We start from the raw sequence: 14975 nt of genomic DNA on the forward strand, positions 1-14975 counted from the left end.
TCAGGCCGTGCTGACCACAACCAAGCCATGGAGGACGGGAAACCAGTGTGGGCCCCCCACCCCACAGACGGGTTCCAGCTGGGCACTATCGTGGATATCGGAGCCGACACGTTAACCATAGAACCGCTGAGCCAGAAGGGCAAGGTGGGTCAACATGGCATACAAAAAAGTAGGACGAAATGTGATGTGATCGTTGAGAATTGCAATGTGACCCATTCAGCACCGAATAAGCGCAATATTTTTTTTTACGTGAATAACCACGTTTCACTCTGACAAAAGTATCAACTACAAAACTGTGTGTAATAAATGAAACACGAGCGAGAGCAAATTTTCACGGACATAAATAAGTAAAAGACCGAGGCAGCAGGTGTCTGATAGAGTTGCAGAGAAGAGAGCAGCTCATTAGACAATAGAGGCCACCTGCTACACCTGAGCTGTCCCGTGGCTTGCATGTTTACAGCAGCGTCAAACAAAACAGGACATCTCAAACGCAGAGGAAAGAAAAAAAAAAAACACCATTGATGAATGAAACCCAACAATATTCCACAAGATGGTGCCAGTGTCACACTTTTAATGCTTTGGTCTGAGCGGAAACAGCAAATAGTTGAGTTTTTCAGTGATAATGAGGGCGGAGGGTATAGGTTTCAAAACACAATCCGGGAATCGGCAAATCAACTCAAATTCCTTACCCAAGCATCAATCCCACTGAATGGCTCTGTCATGACCGAAATGTTTCTTTAATCACCGCGGCACTCAGCATTGAATTAGGCCTCCATGAACTTGTTCATAAGTTTATGCTTGAGTGTCCCATTCAATGAGGGTATGAAAGGCCCATTGAGCGTTTTATTTCTCTCCCTCTCTCTCTCTCTAACTCTCTCTCGCTCTCTCGCTCACTTTCTCTTTATTGCAGAGCTGAGCTCGTTAGCGGCTGAGCTGAGTACACAACCCTCGGCCTGGATGCCGCTTCTTTGTCAGTTTTGTTGCTTTGGCATCTGTCATGTGTTTTTTTTATTGTCACCGATTTGAGCCAAGTTAGTCCAATGAGTCCACAAATTGTACTTCTGTGTCTGCTTCCAGTCTGTTTTTGTGATCATAAACTGTGCATCAGTGCAGAGTGAATAAGCGGGAACATGAAGGTGTAACCTTTGTTTGTTGTTCCTCTGCAATCATGTTGCTGGGTCTGATTGCTTTAATCTGTGACACTGGTCAAACATTCAAAACTACATTTCTTGTTGAGATCGATTTATAATTAAAAATATGTTCCGCCTTTATTAAACAGTACAGGTTACATTTTTACATTTTCGGCATATTTTTTCCCCCTTCAAATTATGGATGAACTCCAAATTTTACGTGCTTTAAGAGGATTCAGGTTACACGGTGTCATACAGGTTCAGACGGAATACTAGTGCTTGTACTCCCGCTGCTTAATTGTTATATTTGGAGTCTGGTTTATTTTAATAATGCATCCGTTTTATTGGTTCCCACTGGCCCAGCACAGAGTGCAGTCATCATTTGTTCACTCAGTCAGTCAGGTGTTCAGATCCTGTTACAGTTCACACCAAATTATTCATCATTGCGCCATGTCTGCCCTTGTTTCTCTCACAGCTGGCTTCTTCTATTGAGTTCATTTTCATTAATGCTTCACAATAGAGAGAGAATATCACATGCCCGGGAAACGTATTCCTCCAGATGCCATTCCTGTGATATTAAAGCCAGATAATTGATTCATGATAATGCATGCATAAGATTGGATTTTGATGATGTTTAATATCGCTTCACTTTCCACCAACTCTAATGAACATTGTGTATTGTCATAAGCGACTCAAAGAACTAAAGAGGAATTATTCTTATTGAGAAACCAAACTAGATTATGACATGTATTTGACGTTAAAAAAAGTAAACTACCCGCGATTCAGACTGGAGATGGTTTAACTCATGCAGGTTTCCTTGATTGATTATGAGGAATTAGTCATTATCAATTAATCGATTACAGCGGAACCTGACAGTGAAACCACAAAAATGTCTAATCATGTTATTGCACTGTTACTTGAAAACAACAAATCAATGGGTTACTAGTTTTGAAATTAGTCAACTCAACTATAATAGTTCGTTCAGTTATTGTGAACAGGGTAACAACATTATTGCTGAATCTTAACATTATTTATTACACGACAATTAGATATTTCGGGATAGATTTTAGCAAGGATACTGCAAGTTGACACACATAATTTTCTTTCGAGGGCAGCATAAAATGAGGCAGTGGGCCGGATCTGGCCTGGCCTTGAGTTTGGCACCTGTGAATTAAACCTTCAATTCTACTTTTAGATTTAGGATTTAGGATTCATCAGTCATAAATCCTGCACAATTGCCTGAATCCATAACGCTGAAGTCATCAATTCTTATATCCATCCCATTTAGACATTCCTTGCGCCGATGAGCCAAGTTTTTCCTGCAGAAGATGATGTCAACAAACATGTTGAGGACAACTGTGAGTGAAACTCAATGTTCAGCTCTCGACCTATTGTCCTACAAAACATCATGTTGTTTGTTGTGTCTTTTCAGGCTCCCTGATGTATTTGAATGAAGCCACTCTACTCAACAACGTCAAAGTGCGATACTCAAAGGAACATATCTATGTATGTCTTCCATCCGCTCTTACACTTATTGACAATGGAGCGTAGGCAGTAGAGGTGTCAAAATTAATCGATTAACTGGCAGCTAATCGATTATCCAAATAATCAACTCCTATCTCAATAACTGAGGATTGTATTTTCCGCACTATAAGGCGCACCTAAACACATTCCATTTTCTCAAAAGCAAACAGTGTGCATTATAATCCAGTGCACCTTATTTATGGATCAATATTCTGATTTCTTGGACATAGTATTTTATATGTTCTGTAAAGCGCTTCATTACAGCTGCAGCAGTTGTGAAAGCTATTCATAGATAAAGCTGTATAGTATTGTATTTACTTTTGCTTAGCTCCATCTAGTGGATGCATTATGCAATCGCAGCCACTATTGTAGCTTCTATACTATGTGCCTTATAATGTGGTGCGCCCTATTTATGAAAACTGTTTTAAAATAGGCCATTCTTTGATGGTGCGCCTTATACTCCGAAGCGCCTTCGAGTGCGGAAAATACGGTAATCGTTTGGCACCATTGTTTAACTTAAAATTGTTGAAATCCTATGATTTCAGCAATTATTCTCTGATTTCTGTAGTTCTTCACGAAAGCAGACTGATTATCTTTTGTGTTTGATCAAAATGAGACATTTGCAAGCATCTGCAATGGATTTACTCTGCAAAACAATAACCCAACCAGTAACAAAATCTGTTAAAAAAACAAACAAAAAAACACATTCTGTCAATACATCAATCCGTTTTTTTAATCAATAAACAATACTAATTAAACAATCACTGTTTTGTGATACAGTGTAATGCAAATTAACATAACACGCTAATCAATTGGATAATTGATAGGATAATATATCTGATAGTGAGCGCCCAAGTATGCATGCCATTGAGCTCACAGCTTTTGCATTATAAGAGAACATTGCAAGTTAGAATGCAGAAGCTAGAAAAAGGATTCCTATCGTTTACCAAGGGGGGAAAGGCCCAGTTGGTGAAGAGAAAGGACGGTTAGTTGAGCTTGACAGAGTGACTGTCAAACAGTATACTGATCCCAGCCACTCACTCAGCAAATGAGGGCCAGCTAGTAGATTGCAAAAGAAAGGCACAGAAAACAAGTCAAGGTGGCTTCTCTAGCAGCTTCATCATCATTTATGTTTGGGCCCCTCTAACCTGCCTCTTATTCTTTCTTTTGCAGACATATGTGGCCAATATATTGATAGCTGTCAATCCTTACTATGACATCCCGAAACTGTACGGCCCTGAAACCATCAAGTCATATAAGGGCAAGTCTTTGGGGACTCAGCCCCCCCACGTCTATGCAATTGGTGAGAGCTCACACCTTAAAAAAAAGTTTGTGTGTCACATTGATTTTTAAAATTCATATTTGAGCAACCACGAATAAAAAGCTGTGGTGACTTCATTCATCATATTCTGTCCCGTATTTGTAAAAATATACAGTACTTCAAAACAAAGATTGAAGAGCGAGAACTCTCATTAAATAGGCGAACTCCCATAAGTTGAACATCCCAAACGTACAGTTCAGCCATTGTGTGCAGGATAAATATGCCTCCAAGTCCAAACCATCTGAAAAACTATAATACACATATATTTATTCTACATTAATCAATCAGTTCAAATCAGTAATCAATTATTACCCACAAACACAAGTTTCTAACTTTTTCTGTAGTATGTGTTTTGAAATGCCTCCAAACAAGGCCATGATCACCACATTACCGGAAATGGAACTCGCTGCAACATAAAATAAGATCCAATCAGAAATAAGGATGGTCATTAGAATATGAGCGGTACAATTAATAAAATATACATTATTTTACACTTTTTTAATTTGATCAAACGGGTGATAACATCAATACACTGTTAGAAGTTAAACATGTTGTTGAACAAATGGCTCATTCAAAGGTGTTGTTATTGTCGCAGTTTGAACCTTGAATAGTCTAATGAACTTTATCCTTGTATTTCCTACGGCGGAAAAAGTTTGATTCCTTTCAAATCTGGAGAGTCCAACTTTAATTCTTTAGTGTCACATACGATATAATATACAGAGTTTTGGAATGCTAAGACAGCCAGATGTTGATTCATGGAAATATGATTAATAGGCCACACAACTGAGAATTACCAGACCATGAATTTGCTAATTGTTGACTGATGTGTTTTTCCTCACTTGCATTAGCTGACAAAGCCTACAGAGACATGAAGGTTCTGAAAATGAGTCAGTCCATCATCGTTTCTGGTGAATCGGGTGCTGGCAAAACTGAAAACACCAAGTTTGTTCTCAGGTATGATCCTGAATGAGAAGAGGCATTTTGCACTTCTACCCCCTTTAGTCAGACTTCACACTGACTGTCTTTAAATGTGTACGTTTTGTATATTATATTGTGCATGTGTATAATATACACAATATAATATACAGTGCAAACAATATACGGTATATACATATATTGTGTCTCTGCTGTCTGTATTCATCTTTTGGTTTGCATCGTCATCGTTTTCGTCATCTTGACTGCATCTCCATTCTGTAGATATCTGACCACAACTTATGGAAGTGGTCAAGATATTGATGAGAGAATTGTTGAAGGTAAAAATAACCTAACAAAGAAATCATGTACTACAGAATGCCATCGTGGTCTTGACCCGTACAATATGTTCTTCCCCCTTCAGCAAATCCCCTACTGGAGGCATTTGGAAACGCCAAGACAGTCCGTAATAACAACAGTAGTCGCTTTGGGAAGTTTGTTGAAATCCATTTCAATGAGAAGGTGATGCAATCGTCTAGCTTAAACTGTTATTGTGTGCGTCGGCAGAAATTTCAAAGTGCATTGTGCTCCTCCCATGTTTGCAGAATTCCGTTGTGGGTGGATTTGTCTCGCATTATTTGCTGGAGAAGTCAAGGATTTGCGTGCAAAGTAACGACGAGAGGAACTACCACATCTTCTACAGGCTTTGTGCTGGAGCATCTGAGGACATCAAGAAGAAACTGCACCTCGACTCACCAGACAGCTTCAGAGTTAGTGTATTCCTTTCTAATATTAGCGTTAAGATGATGTCATTTTATACTTCATAACATTAGGGCCACGCCGATAATAAGATGAAATGATATAATGACATCAAGTGTGAGAAAATGGATGAATGAATACTATGTCTTTATTCAACAAGTATTGGTGATGTATATATAGTTGTTATTTACCATCGTACTGTGGGAAACAGTAGTTCGTTTTTAAAGGGAGTGGTAGTAGGCTGGCAATTCTGTGAAAGTCCACTAGATGTCAGAGTGGTACATTTTGTGATATGAATTGAATCGCTTGATTACAAGTTACACAATACAAATACTTTATATACACACACACACACACACACAAAGACACACACCAAGATAATATACTAAGAAGTGTCATACAAGAGACAGCGGTAACAATGCTTCCAGATCTGTGACTGGTATTGTGTCGCGCTAAAGCTGATGTTTGACAAGTTTGCAGTGATTTCATTAGTTGAGTCAATTAGCCGGCAGATAAATTTGTACATTAGGTTTCTAAGAACAGCCTGCTTTCACTTGTTTTGGACCATTTATTCAGCAATAATCGCAGGGCATTTTCTGATATCTTTATCCATCCGTCCTTTTTCTATTGTGCTTGCCTAACCCGCCTGACTTTGGCCAAGAGGTGGCCTAACCGCTACACTGGTGTTCAGTTTATCAGGGGGCACAAAAAGAAAAACAAGCATTCACAATCAGATTGGAACTAGAGTAATTTCATTGACATTAATAGCAGCTTTCAAGGCAGAGTTACGCTTCTGAACATAAGTTTTCAGTCAACCAAATATGGTTTTCAAATTTGGAAGGTTTAGGAAGCCGGAGTACACGTAGAAAACCCGCAAAAACATGTGGGGAACATGCAAACTCCACCCACAATCGTGGAAGACAGGGGTCTCAAACCCCAGTCCTTGAGGGCCGCTTTCCTGCATGTTTTCCATCTCTCCCTGCTGCAACCCACCTGATTCACAGGATCAGGGCTGTTATCAGGCCTCCGCAGAGCTTGCTGATGCGCTGATCATTTGAATCAGGTGTGTTGCAGCAGGCAGAGACGGAAAACATGCAGCAAAGCGCCCCTCGAGGACCGGAGTTTGAAACCCTTTGTCTAAGACGAGGTTCAAACCCAGAACCTTTTCACTGTGAGGCACGGGTGCTAATCACTACAACGCTATGCAGCTTGTGGTATCATCATATCGTTCTTTTCTAAATTCCAATTTGGAGGAAAAGATGATTTGTAAATTGAATATTATTGAACGCAATAATCAGCTCAGCGGGTGCGTACATAATAGACCACATGAAATATGCTCATCCCAGCCACAACATGTCATTCTGCCGAGTTAAAACACCAAGAGCAACAGAAGCAAATTCTCTTTGCTTAGATATTTGTCATTAAAACGGGTCCCAAGGTGGCAGCAACATCAACAGAGGCAATTACTTCACACTGCTGTCTCCCAGTCAACTGTGAGAGGCAATATTAACAGGCACGAGAGAAAATCTTTCACTTGGTGACAATCAATAGGAATATCTCCCGCAGGTTTTCCCGCAAGGGTGAAACGCACTCATGCTAAGTTGAGATTTAATTAAGCGCAGATAATTGTGTTAGAATGTTTGCAATTATTTTCTTTCTACGTTGCAGTATTTGAACCGAGGCTGCACCAGATACTTTGCCAGCACCAACTCCGATAAGCAAATCATGCAGAACCGCAAGAGTCCTGAGGTAAAGTCAATTTCACTTCTTGCGTGGATTCACTTTGCAAGAAAAGAAAAAAAAAACTGTCTGCTCTCCTTTCCAAATTGTTTTACCAACAACGGTGAGAAAATGCCAAATGCGGCGGGCACAATATCAGCAGCAACGGTAAAAAAAACGTATGTTTGCTCTATGCCGTTGATGAATGACACCCACCGTGCTTGCTTTTGTTGACTTGAAGCCTGGAGGAGATGTCCAACCGAATATCTTGAAACAATTGATAATGCAAGTATGACAGAGTTTGTCGCTCCCCATCTGTAAAAGCAGGTGGAATATTAGATCTCATGATAAACAGTTACATTATATGGTAAAATAATGGTGAGCAAAGAAATAGCTGATAATGTTTACTGATGAAATGAGTCAAACCAACTCTGTTCGAATAAAAATGGGTAGAATTGATCATGTTGAATTTTGTGAGAAATTGATTGTTGGATTCATAGCGTGGTGTCGCAGTTGAGGCAAAATAGAGTGCGATGTTTGTATGCAATGAGCAGGTGCAGTCTTGATTCAGACTTGATGTGCTTTGTGTTCATTGCTTTTATTCCTCACCTCATTATTTTACGCCATCTCTGTGATGTAGCATCTTGTTGTCGAAAGTGATTTGCTAATTAAGTTGGCTAAATATTTATTTCTCTATCCCGCATCATGTTTATGGTATAAAGGACAATAAGGTGATGTCTTTTAATTTTTTTATTTTTTTTTTTAATTATTATTATTTATTATCTCTTCTACTTTCTGTGAGACATACTGCAGCATGAAGAATTGCATGCTGGGTGGTGCCTATTCAGATTTTTTTTCTCGTTTTATTATAGGTTTACGTATTCAATTTAGGGACATGTACTTAACAGTGAAGTCCTGGTAAAGCAGACCTTGTTAATTGTATTTATATGATTAATCCATCACATTTCACACTGCTTGCTGCTGCTTTCATTGTTTTTTTTTTTTGCATGAGCCGTAAGCTTAGAGCAGTGTGTCCGTTTGCAAGGAGTGTGTTTGCTGTGAGCTATTTAGCTTTTGGATGCAGACTGATGTAGAAAGCATTCATCACACGCTTTATTTTCTTAATCAGTTTCTCCTCCACTTCGGTCTGCAGCATGTGAAACTAGGCGCTCTCAAGGACCCTCTCCTTGACGACCAGGGTGACTTTAATAGGATGTGCGTGGCCATGAAGAAGATTGGTCTGGATGACGCAGAGAAGCTGGACCTGTTTAGGGTGGTTGCTGGCGTTCTGCACCTCGGCAACATTGACTTTGAGGAAACAGGAAGTAGCTCAGGTTTGACAGAGTTCATATTCGATTTAACAGGGTAACTGCGAAGTCTTAACTCTGCTGCAGTGGGGAATTGAAACTGCCAGGCGCTCCCAACAGACCCTCACATTACGTTTGGGCTTGCCAGGTCGGACCGGCATCTTCCCCAACATAAGAGCCAACGTGGTGATCAGTTGACAGTTGCGCCCCTCTTTTCACCTGAGCATCCAAAACATATGTCCGCAAATCACAATGTATATTCCACAAACACAATTTTAATCAGAATACTGCGTTTCGACTAGACGGGGTGCATAGAACATTCACTTCCCCTTCGAAAATGGCACTTGATCCTCATGTCCCTTGTTCAAAGATCTTAAAAGCCACACTGATGTAGAATTGTGTTCAAAAATATCAGACTTGTTAAAAACCCTAATAATTCATAACACCTGTTAAAAGCTCAATATTTCATGTTGTTACGTAAAGATAATGAAATTTGCATGAACTGCTATGCACATGTTGCTGCACTCGCTCTAAATAGTTTCATACTAATTTGATATACCAGTACAGTAGTACTATACAGTATATAAAAAAATACTTTTCAAAAATATTTTGACAAAATATCCATTTTAAATATAGCTTCTTTAAATGTGCAGATACTCTGTTTATTCTTGTTTCGTTTACATTTTATCTAATCATAATTTAGGTTTGTGATTTTTTTTTCAAAATTTTTAAAAAATGTGTTGTGTATAATGTATTGTTTTATTTTCAATTGATCAATTTAGATTTTTTGTCAAATATATATTTTGAAAGATTTGAAGTTTATATTCAGACTGAAATAAAATGTATTGTTGTTAATTTTGTTCATCTCACTTATTAAATTGTAGATATTTAGATTTCAATAAAATGTAACGTGATTTTTATTTATTTACATGTTATCGATGTTTAAATTGAAATTGTTTTCGAGTTCAATCAAATCCACTGTCAGGATGAAACAAAGTCAACATATTTTACATGATCTTATATTATACAATAAATGTGTTTGTCCAAATTGTATAGGGGGCTGCGTTCTAAAGAATCAATCCAGACAGACTCTGGAGTACTGCGCCGATCTGCTGGGTCTGGATCAGGATGATTTGAAGGTCAGCCTCACAACAAGGGTCATGCTCACGACGGCAGGGGGCGCTAAAGGAACAGTTATCAAGTAAGAACTGACGCATTGTGCTTGGCTCTTAGATATATGAATTTGCTTAAGGCAGTGAGTCCATAATGAAGCTGATAAAAATGAGAAAGAATAGTAAATTCAAGTAAGAAGTAGAGGAATGAGTGTTTTTTTTTCCTTAAATGCTTTCAAGTAATGACAAAAGATTGAATCTGTTCAATCACTAATGCCCTTTGTGAGTGTCATACATACTGTAATGTAAGTGCGCAAGTACTCATGAAAGACACACATTGCATTCTGTTGCAGATATCTTGCTTATTGTATTTTGTCAATGTATCACTTATTCAGTGCACAGTGTAACAGGCCATAGTGGCATTGCTCCCATGTATATGCAGTGGAGATGTGGTGTTCGAGTGATCGGACCAGGCTTGGTCGATTAATATTTGAAAAGGGCCAGATGCTGGCCTGGCCTGGAAGTGTTTCCCCCATATGAATAATGCAGCAGGTATCTGAGGAGGCAGGCAAGTGTGGCTTCAACACCGTATATTTAAAAAAAAAAAATGAAAGGCTCCCACTGTCTGGAGGACTGAGGCGGGGCCTGCCTTTGTCATAAAGGCCCAGACTGAATCACGCTGCCTTGGGGAGTTTGACTGTAGTATAAAGCTGTGGATGCTGTTATTGTATCACTCATGGCTGAGTCTCTCTCCAGAGGGGATGTGAAACATTGCCATGGATAAAAATGCTTGTCAGATCTTTCTAACATCGGATGAGTTTTATACGACCTGCAGCATTTAAAACAAAATGGAGAAAGTGGACAATTGGCAAGATGCCTATTTTTTTTTCTGCACGATCTGAATGAGTGCGGAATTTAAAAGAGTTGGAAAATGTAAAAAGATCCATGATTGCTAAATGGCACATATATTAATATTAAATTCCCACAGTTCTCCCAGCTGTAATATCCGAGTTGAACTCTGGGTCACTATGGGGATGCACTTTGTCCTCACAGTCAACCCTGATAAATAATGAATGTTAAAAAAATGTGATAAAATGCCATTAGAAAGTCAAGAAGAGGTCAAGCTTCATGCTCCGCTTTCCATTCATCTTTGGTTCATATATTTGACTCGAAACTTGGCTGCTTTGTGCAAAAACACTTGAAGAGACAACGATAACCGCCACTCTTACACAAAGTTTTATTGAAAAAAATAAATAAATAAGGCTAATACAGCAAAATTGTTTCCTGGAGACAAGGCTGTCCCACTTCTAGGCTGTCTGTCATACCATACCATGTGCCGCTCTAGAGTACCTCTTAAGGTGGAGCAAGCTAACAACGCCCGCGATGCCCTCGCCAAGGCGGTGTACAGCCGCCTCTTCGATCATGTGGTCAAACGAGTGAACCAGTGTTTCCCTTTCAAGTCCTCCTCAAGCTTCATCGGGGTGCTGGACATCGCTGGCTTTGGTAAATACACTAAGTCAAAGAATGAGTGACTGACCGATTCTTCCAAATGACTTTTAGCATTTTTTTTTTTTTTAGTTCAATGGACCCTTCCAAAGTTGAACACAGCCTGTTTATTCTGTGACACATGGTTGACTTCGAAGAGCTTCAAATTTCACTACAGATTTCCCACAGGAAATAATGCAAAGGGAATAAAACGGTCACCATCATAAAAACCTTCATTAATTGTCAAGGCAGCACGATACACAACACTTTGACATCCCTAAATTCAACCTCCGTATAATGAAACTAAAATAAGAGTTAAATTGCTTCCACTTTGAAGGCACCAGTCAGATACATAATTTGATCACGGTAATTTTGAAACGCAAGTCACATTTATTCGTGTTGTGGTATTGCTTTTCCTCAGAGTACTTTGAACACAACAGCTTTGAGCAGTTCTGCATCAATTACTGCAATGAGAAATTACAGCAGTTCTTCAATGAGCGCATCCTGAAAGAGGTAAATAAGCAGCAAGTTTGAGTCAACCTCGGAAACCTTCCCTGTCATGTCACAAAGTGACAACTTATTTACTCTTTAAGTGCGGCGGGACACATTGTGGGTGACATCCTTGCTGTTCTGTATTTGTCTCCCTATGTTCCCGACGAAATTAGAATGCTAATTTCCCTGGGGATGTGATGAGACTTGTTTCTCTCCTGTGATCTCTTAATGTGATTTTCTACTAAGGGCTTCAGTTAAAAGGAGTACAGTTTTTAAGTTACTTCAGGCACTTTCAACAATTTCTAATATACATTTCGTACTACTTTTTTGTGCAGGAACAAGAGCTCTATCAAAAGGAAGGACTGGGAGTAAACGAAGTGCATTATGTTGACAACCAAGACTGCATTGGTAGGTTCACTTTCATTCCTTGGGTACAACGGAGAAAAAAATCCACGTAGGAGCTATCTTTAAGTAATAGCTGCTGTAACAATGATCACTGTCGTCCTCGCAATGTGACAGAATTAGAATTTCCTTTTGAACCTAATACATTTGAAGTAGTCACAATTGATATTCAATTGTGTTCACGCTTTCAAGTTTGTCACCAAAATAGACAGTCTGAGCCCCGATGCCCCTGTTGCCATATACCTTACCGTAGTAATAATGGGCAATAGCATTTTGGGTTTTTTTTTTCTCCAACTATTCTGGTTGATGGACAAACTCAAAAGATTTCAGTGTGTGTTGTCCCTTTCAGGAGTACAAACATTCAAACAGTAACATTCAACAAATTCTCATTGCTGATGAGGTTATGACAAAACAGAGTTACACTATGATATTTGCATTACTACGAATGTATCCTCATTACTTTTATCCCGCTGAATATTCTGCCTTCACTCTTGTAATGTTGCAACTTTTTATTCTGTCTCGAAAAATATACCTTCTGATCTCGTAATATTTAGACTTTCTGTATCATATCCATTATTTATTTACTACCCTCTCAACAACTCATTTATCATAAATTGTACATAAAAATTTGAGTCGATGTGCAGTGATCTAAAGTTCACTTTTGATGCTTCACTGATGTTTTATCGCAGAATGCATTTTCCGGCTTGTGATTTTCAACAAGAGACCACACACTCTGGTCCGGAGCACTGCTGTTTTTTTTTTTGTTTTTTTTTTTTAATGCCATAAATCACAGTCATGCTTATAGGATTAAGTGCATTACACTAACCATATATCTTTACCTTTGTGGTCTCCTGACATTAAAAAAAGCCACTTGGCGACACTATTAAGATGAAGCTATGCCTATGAGGGCTAAGATAGGTAAACTGCAATGCACAGAACTGAGACCACTGTTTGGAGAGCCCGCAGTTGAACCCCACACACCACAGGATGCTTCATGTATGGCCCACGTAGGGTTCATGTAGACCATTTCTTTTTGCTCAGATGCCCATCAGAGTGGCAAAAGTGTACCAGTGCTGTCACTGCTACAAGAGGACATATTTCTCATTAGCCGAGAAGCGTGTGTCTGAAGGGAGGCCATATAATGAATCCTTGTGGCTACCGCGAATTCTTTAGTAGCACATGAAGGTGGGAGAAATGATACAATCTTGTTTGTTGTTGTCCCATATGTCAACTAAATCCCACAATTAATAGGATGAAATAGTCCGCGTATCAAGGTGTGAGGCATTTTGATTTGTGTTTCAAAGGCTGGCATTTATTCAGGTGTGAGGTTAACTGACAGTCATGAATAACATTTCTGACTTGCAAATGACCATTTGGGCTGTGCATTAATTCACTCATCAGTCTTCAGGATTCATGCACAGGTGCTTGTTCATGCAAATATTTCCGGGAGGTCCTTGGCTATTAAATTATATTCCAAACACAGCATGTCATATGAATAATTCAGCCATGATACTGAATGAGCATCCCGATGAACACATTGTGTGCTTTGAATATTCACATAGAGTGGACATTTCTAATAGATGTTACACGATTCATTGCATTATCCGGTGTTTGAGGGTTTTCGCCTTTGGGATGTGTGTCTCATTTGCAGACCTCGTCGAAGCAAAGCTGGTGGGCATTCTGGACATTCTGGATGAAGAGAACCGTCTTCCTCAGCCCAGCGACCAACATTTTGCACTGGCCATTCACAGCAAGCATAAAGACCACTTCAGACTTACGGTTTGACAGTTTAACTACTTGCCTCCCCACCCCATACACACTTTCTTCTCCCATCATTCTCTGCCTTTGTGGGGGTAGAGAGATCACCTCAACATTCATGTTCATGGTCGTTTTTGCAAGGCTTGTGTGCTCGAGCAGTGACGTGACTGAAGCAAATACCTTGCAAGCATGAAATTCTTTTATATTGCACCTTTGACACCCGTTCAACTTTTACAAGAAATTCATTGAAACACTTACTTTATAAAAAAAAAAAAAAAAAAGGTCACAATAATCATGGACATATAATCTTTGGATAAGTGCTGTCCCAGGCACGTAAACAGTCTCTCAGATTAATTGAAAAGTTTTACCGGCTGCCACTCAGATCTTTTCAATGATGTACCCACGTGGTATTAAATATGCACTTTCATTTTGTGCAATTTGCTTTCCTTTAAGTCTTGCTTTTTATGTGCCCAAAGATTACTCACTATTTACTTATTTACCCTCAATAGAGGCGTGTTCCTTTCTGCAATAAATAAATGCCCTTTCACTATTTAAGGGAATTTATTTCCTACACTACTGTGACATATCCTTAAAATATTTTATTGTAAATTTTTAATTTTCATCAATTGGCTGGGAGAAATCATGCAGTTCTATGCCCCATAGCTAGTCGTAAAAGGTCGATTTTTAATATCCACTTAAGTTACCAGACATGGTTCATCGCGTAGGAAATGGGCTTCACTTTTCTAGTGCTTTTCTGCCTTTAAGGTACTTGAAGCACTTTTAATGTCACCTCGTTCACCCACTGAATAATGATGGTGGCATATGTTGCTATGGAGGGAACGTCTTGGGACTCAGTATCTTTCGCAGGCATCAAAGCAAAAAAACCTGTGTTTTGAAAAGCACCCACCACTACCTGAGTCGAGCCAAATGTGCTCCATTCAAGTACCAATAATGCAGGTTCTCTTCTAAAACCGGGCTGTATTGGATAATTATATTGACGTAAGAAAATGCACTTCAAGTGTACCTTGTGATACATGTGCAAGACGACCTGGTT

General features: G+C 39.2%; 1 protein-coding gene across 4 annotated transcripts in view; it reads left to right on the forward strand.

Annotated features, from left to right (window-relative positions):
• The window catches only part of LOC109507761 (unconventional myosin-VI), a 37964-nt gene continuing 22989 nt past the window's right edge, over window positions 1–14975 (forward strand). For 2 of the 4 annotated variants that reach the window (XM_019857408.1, XM_019857410.1), the window contains exons 1-16: window positions 1–144; window positions 2419–2488; window positions 2563–2636; window positions 3828–3957; window positions 4824–4929; window positions 5173–5228; window positions 5312–5409; window positions 5493–5657; window positions 7315–7395; window positions 8088–8096; window positions 8519–8699; window positions 9729–9873; window positions 11130–11287; window positions 11691–11782; window positions 12097–12169; window positions 13815–13942. In XM_019857408.1, the coding sequence (XP_019712967.1) occupies window positions 28–144; window positions 2419–2488; window positions 2563–2636; window positions 3828–3957; window positions 4824–4929; window positions 5173–5228; window positions 5312–5409; window positions 5493–5657; window positions 7315–7395; window positions 8088–8096; window positions 8519–8699; window positions 9729–9873; window positions 11130–11287; window positions 11691–11782; window positions 12097–12169; window positions 13815–13942 (1683 nt within the window). In that variant the 5' untranslated portion in view covers window positions 1–27. The remainder of the gene's footprint in view (window positions 145–2418; window positions 2489–2562; window positions 2637–3827; window positions 3958–4823; window positions 4930–5172; window positions 5229–5311; window positions 5410–5492; window positions 5658–7314; window positions 7396–8087; window positions 8097–8518; window positions 8700–9728; window positions 9874–11129; window positions 11288–11690; window positions 11783–12096; window positions 12170–13814; window positions 13943–14975) is intronic. The other 2 variants (XM_019857409.1, XM_019857411.1) reach the window with 1 other exon arrangement.

Source organism: Hippocampus comes, unplaced genomic scaffold (genome assembly GCF_001891065.2).
Source record: "Hippocampus comes isolate QL1 unplaced genomic scaffold, H_comes_QL1_v1.1 scaffold32, whole genome shotgun sequence".
Lineage (NCBI taxonomy): Eukaryota > Metazoa > Chordata > Actinopteri > Syngnathiformes > Syngnathidae > Hippocampus > Hippocampus comes.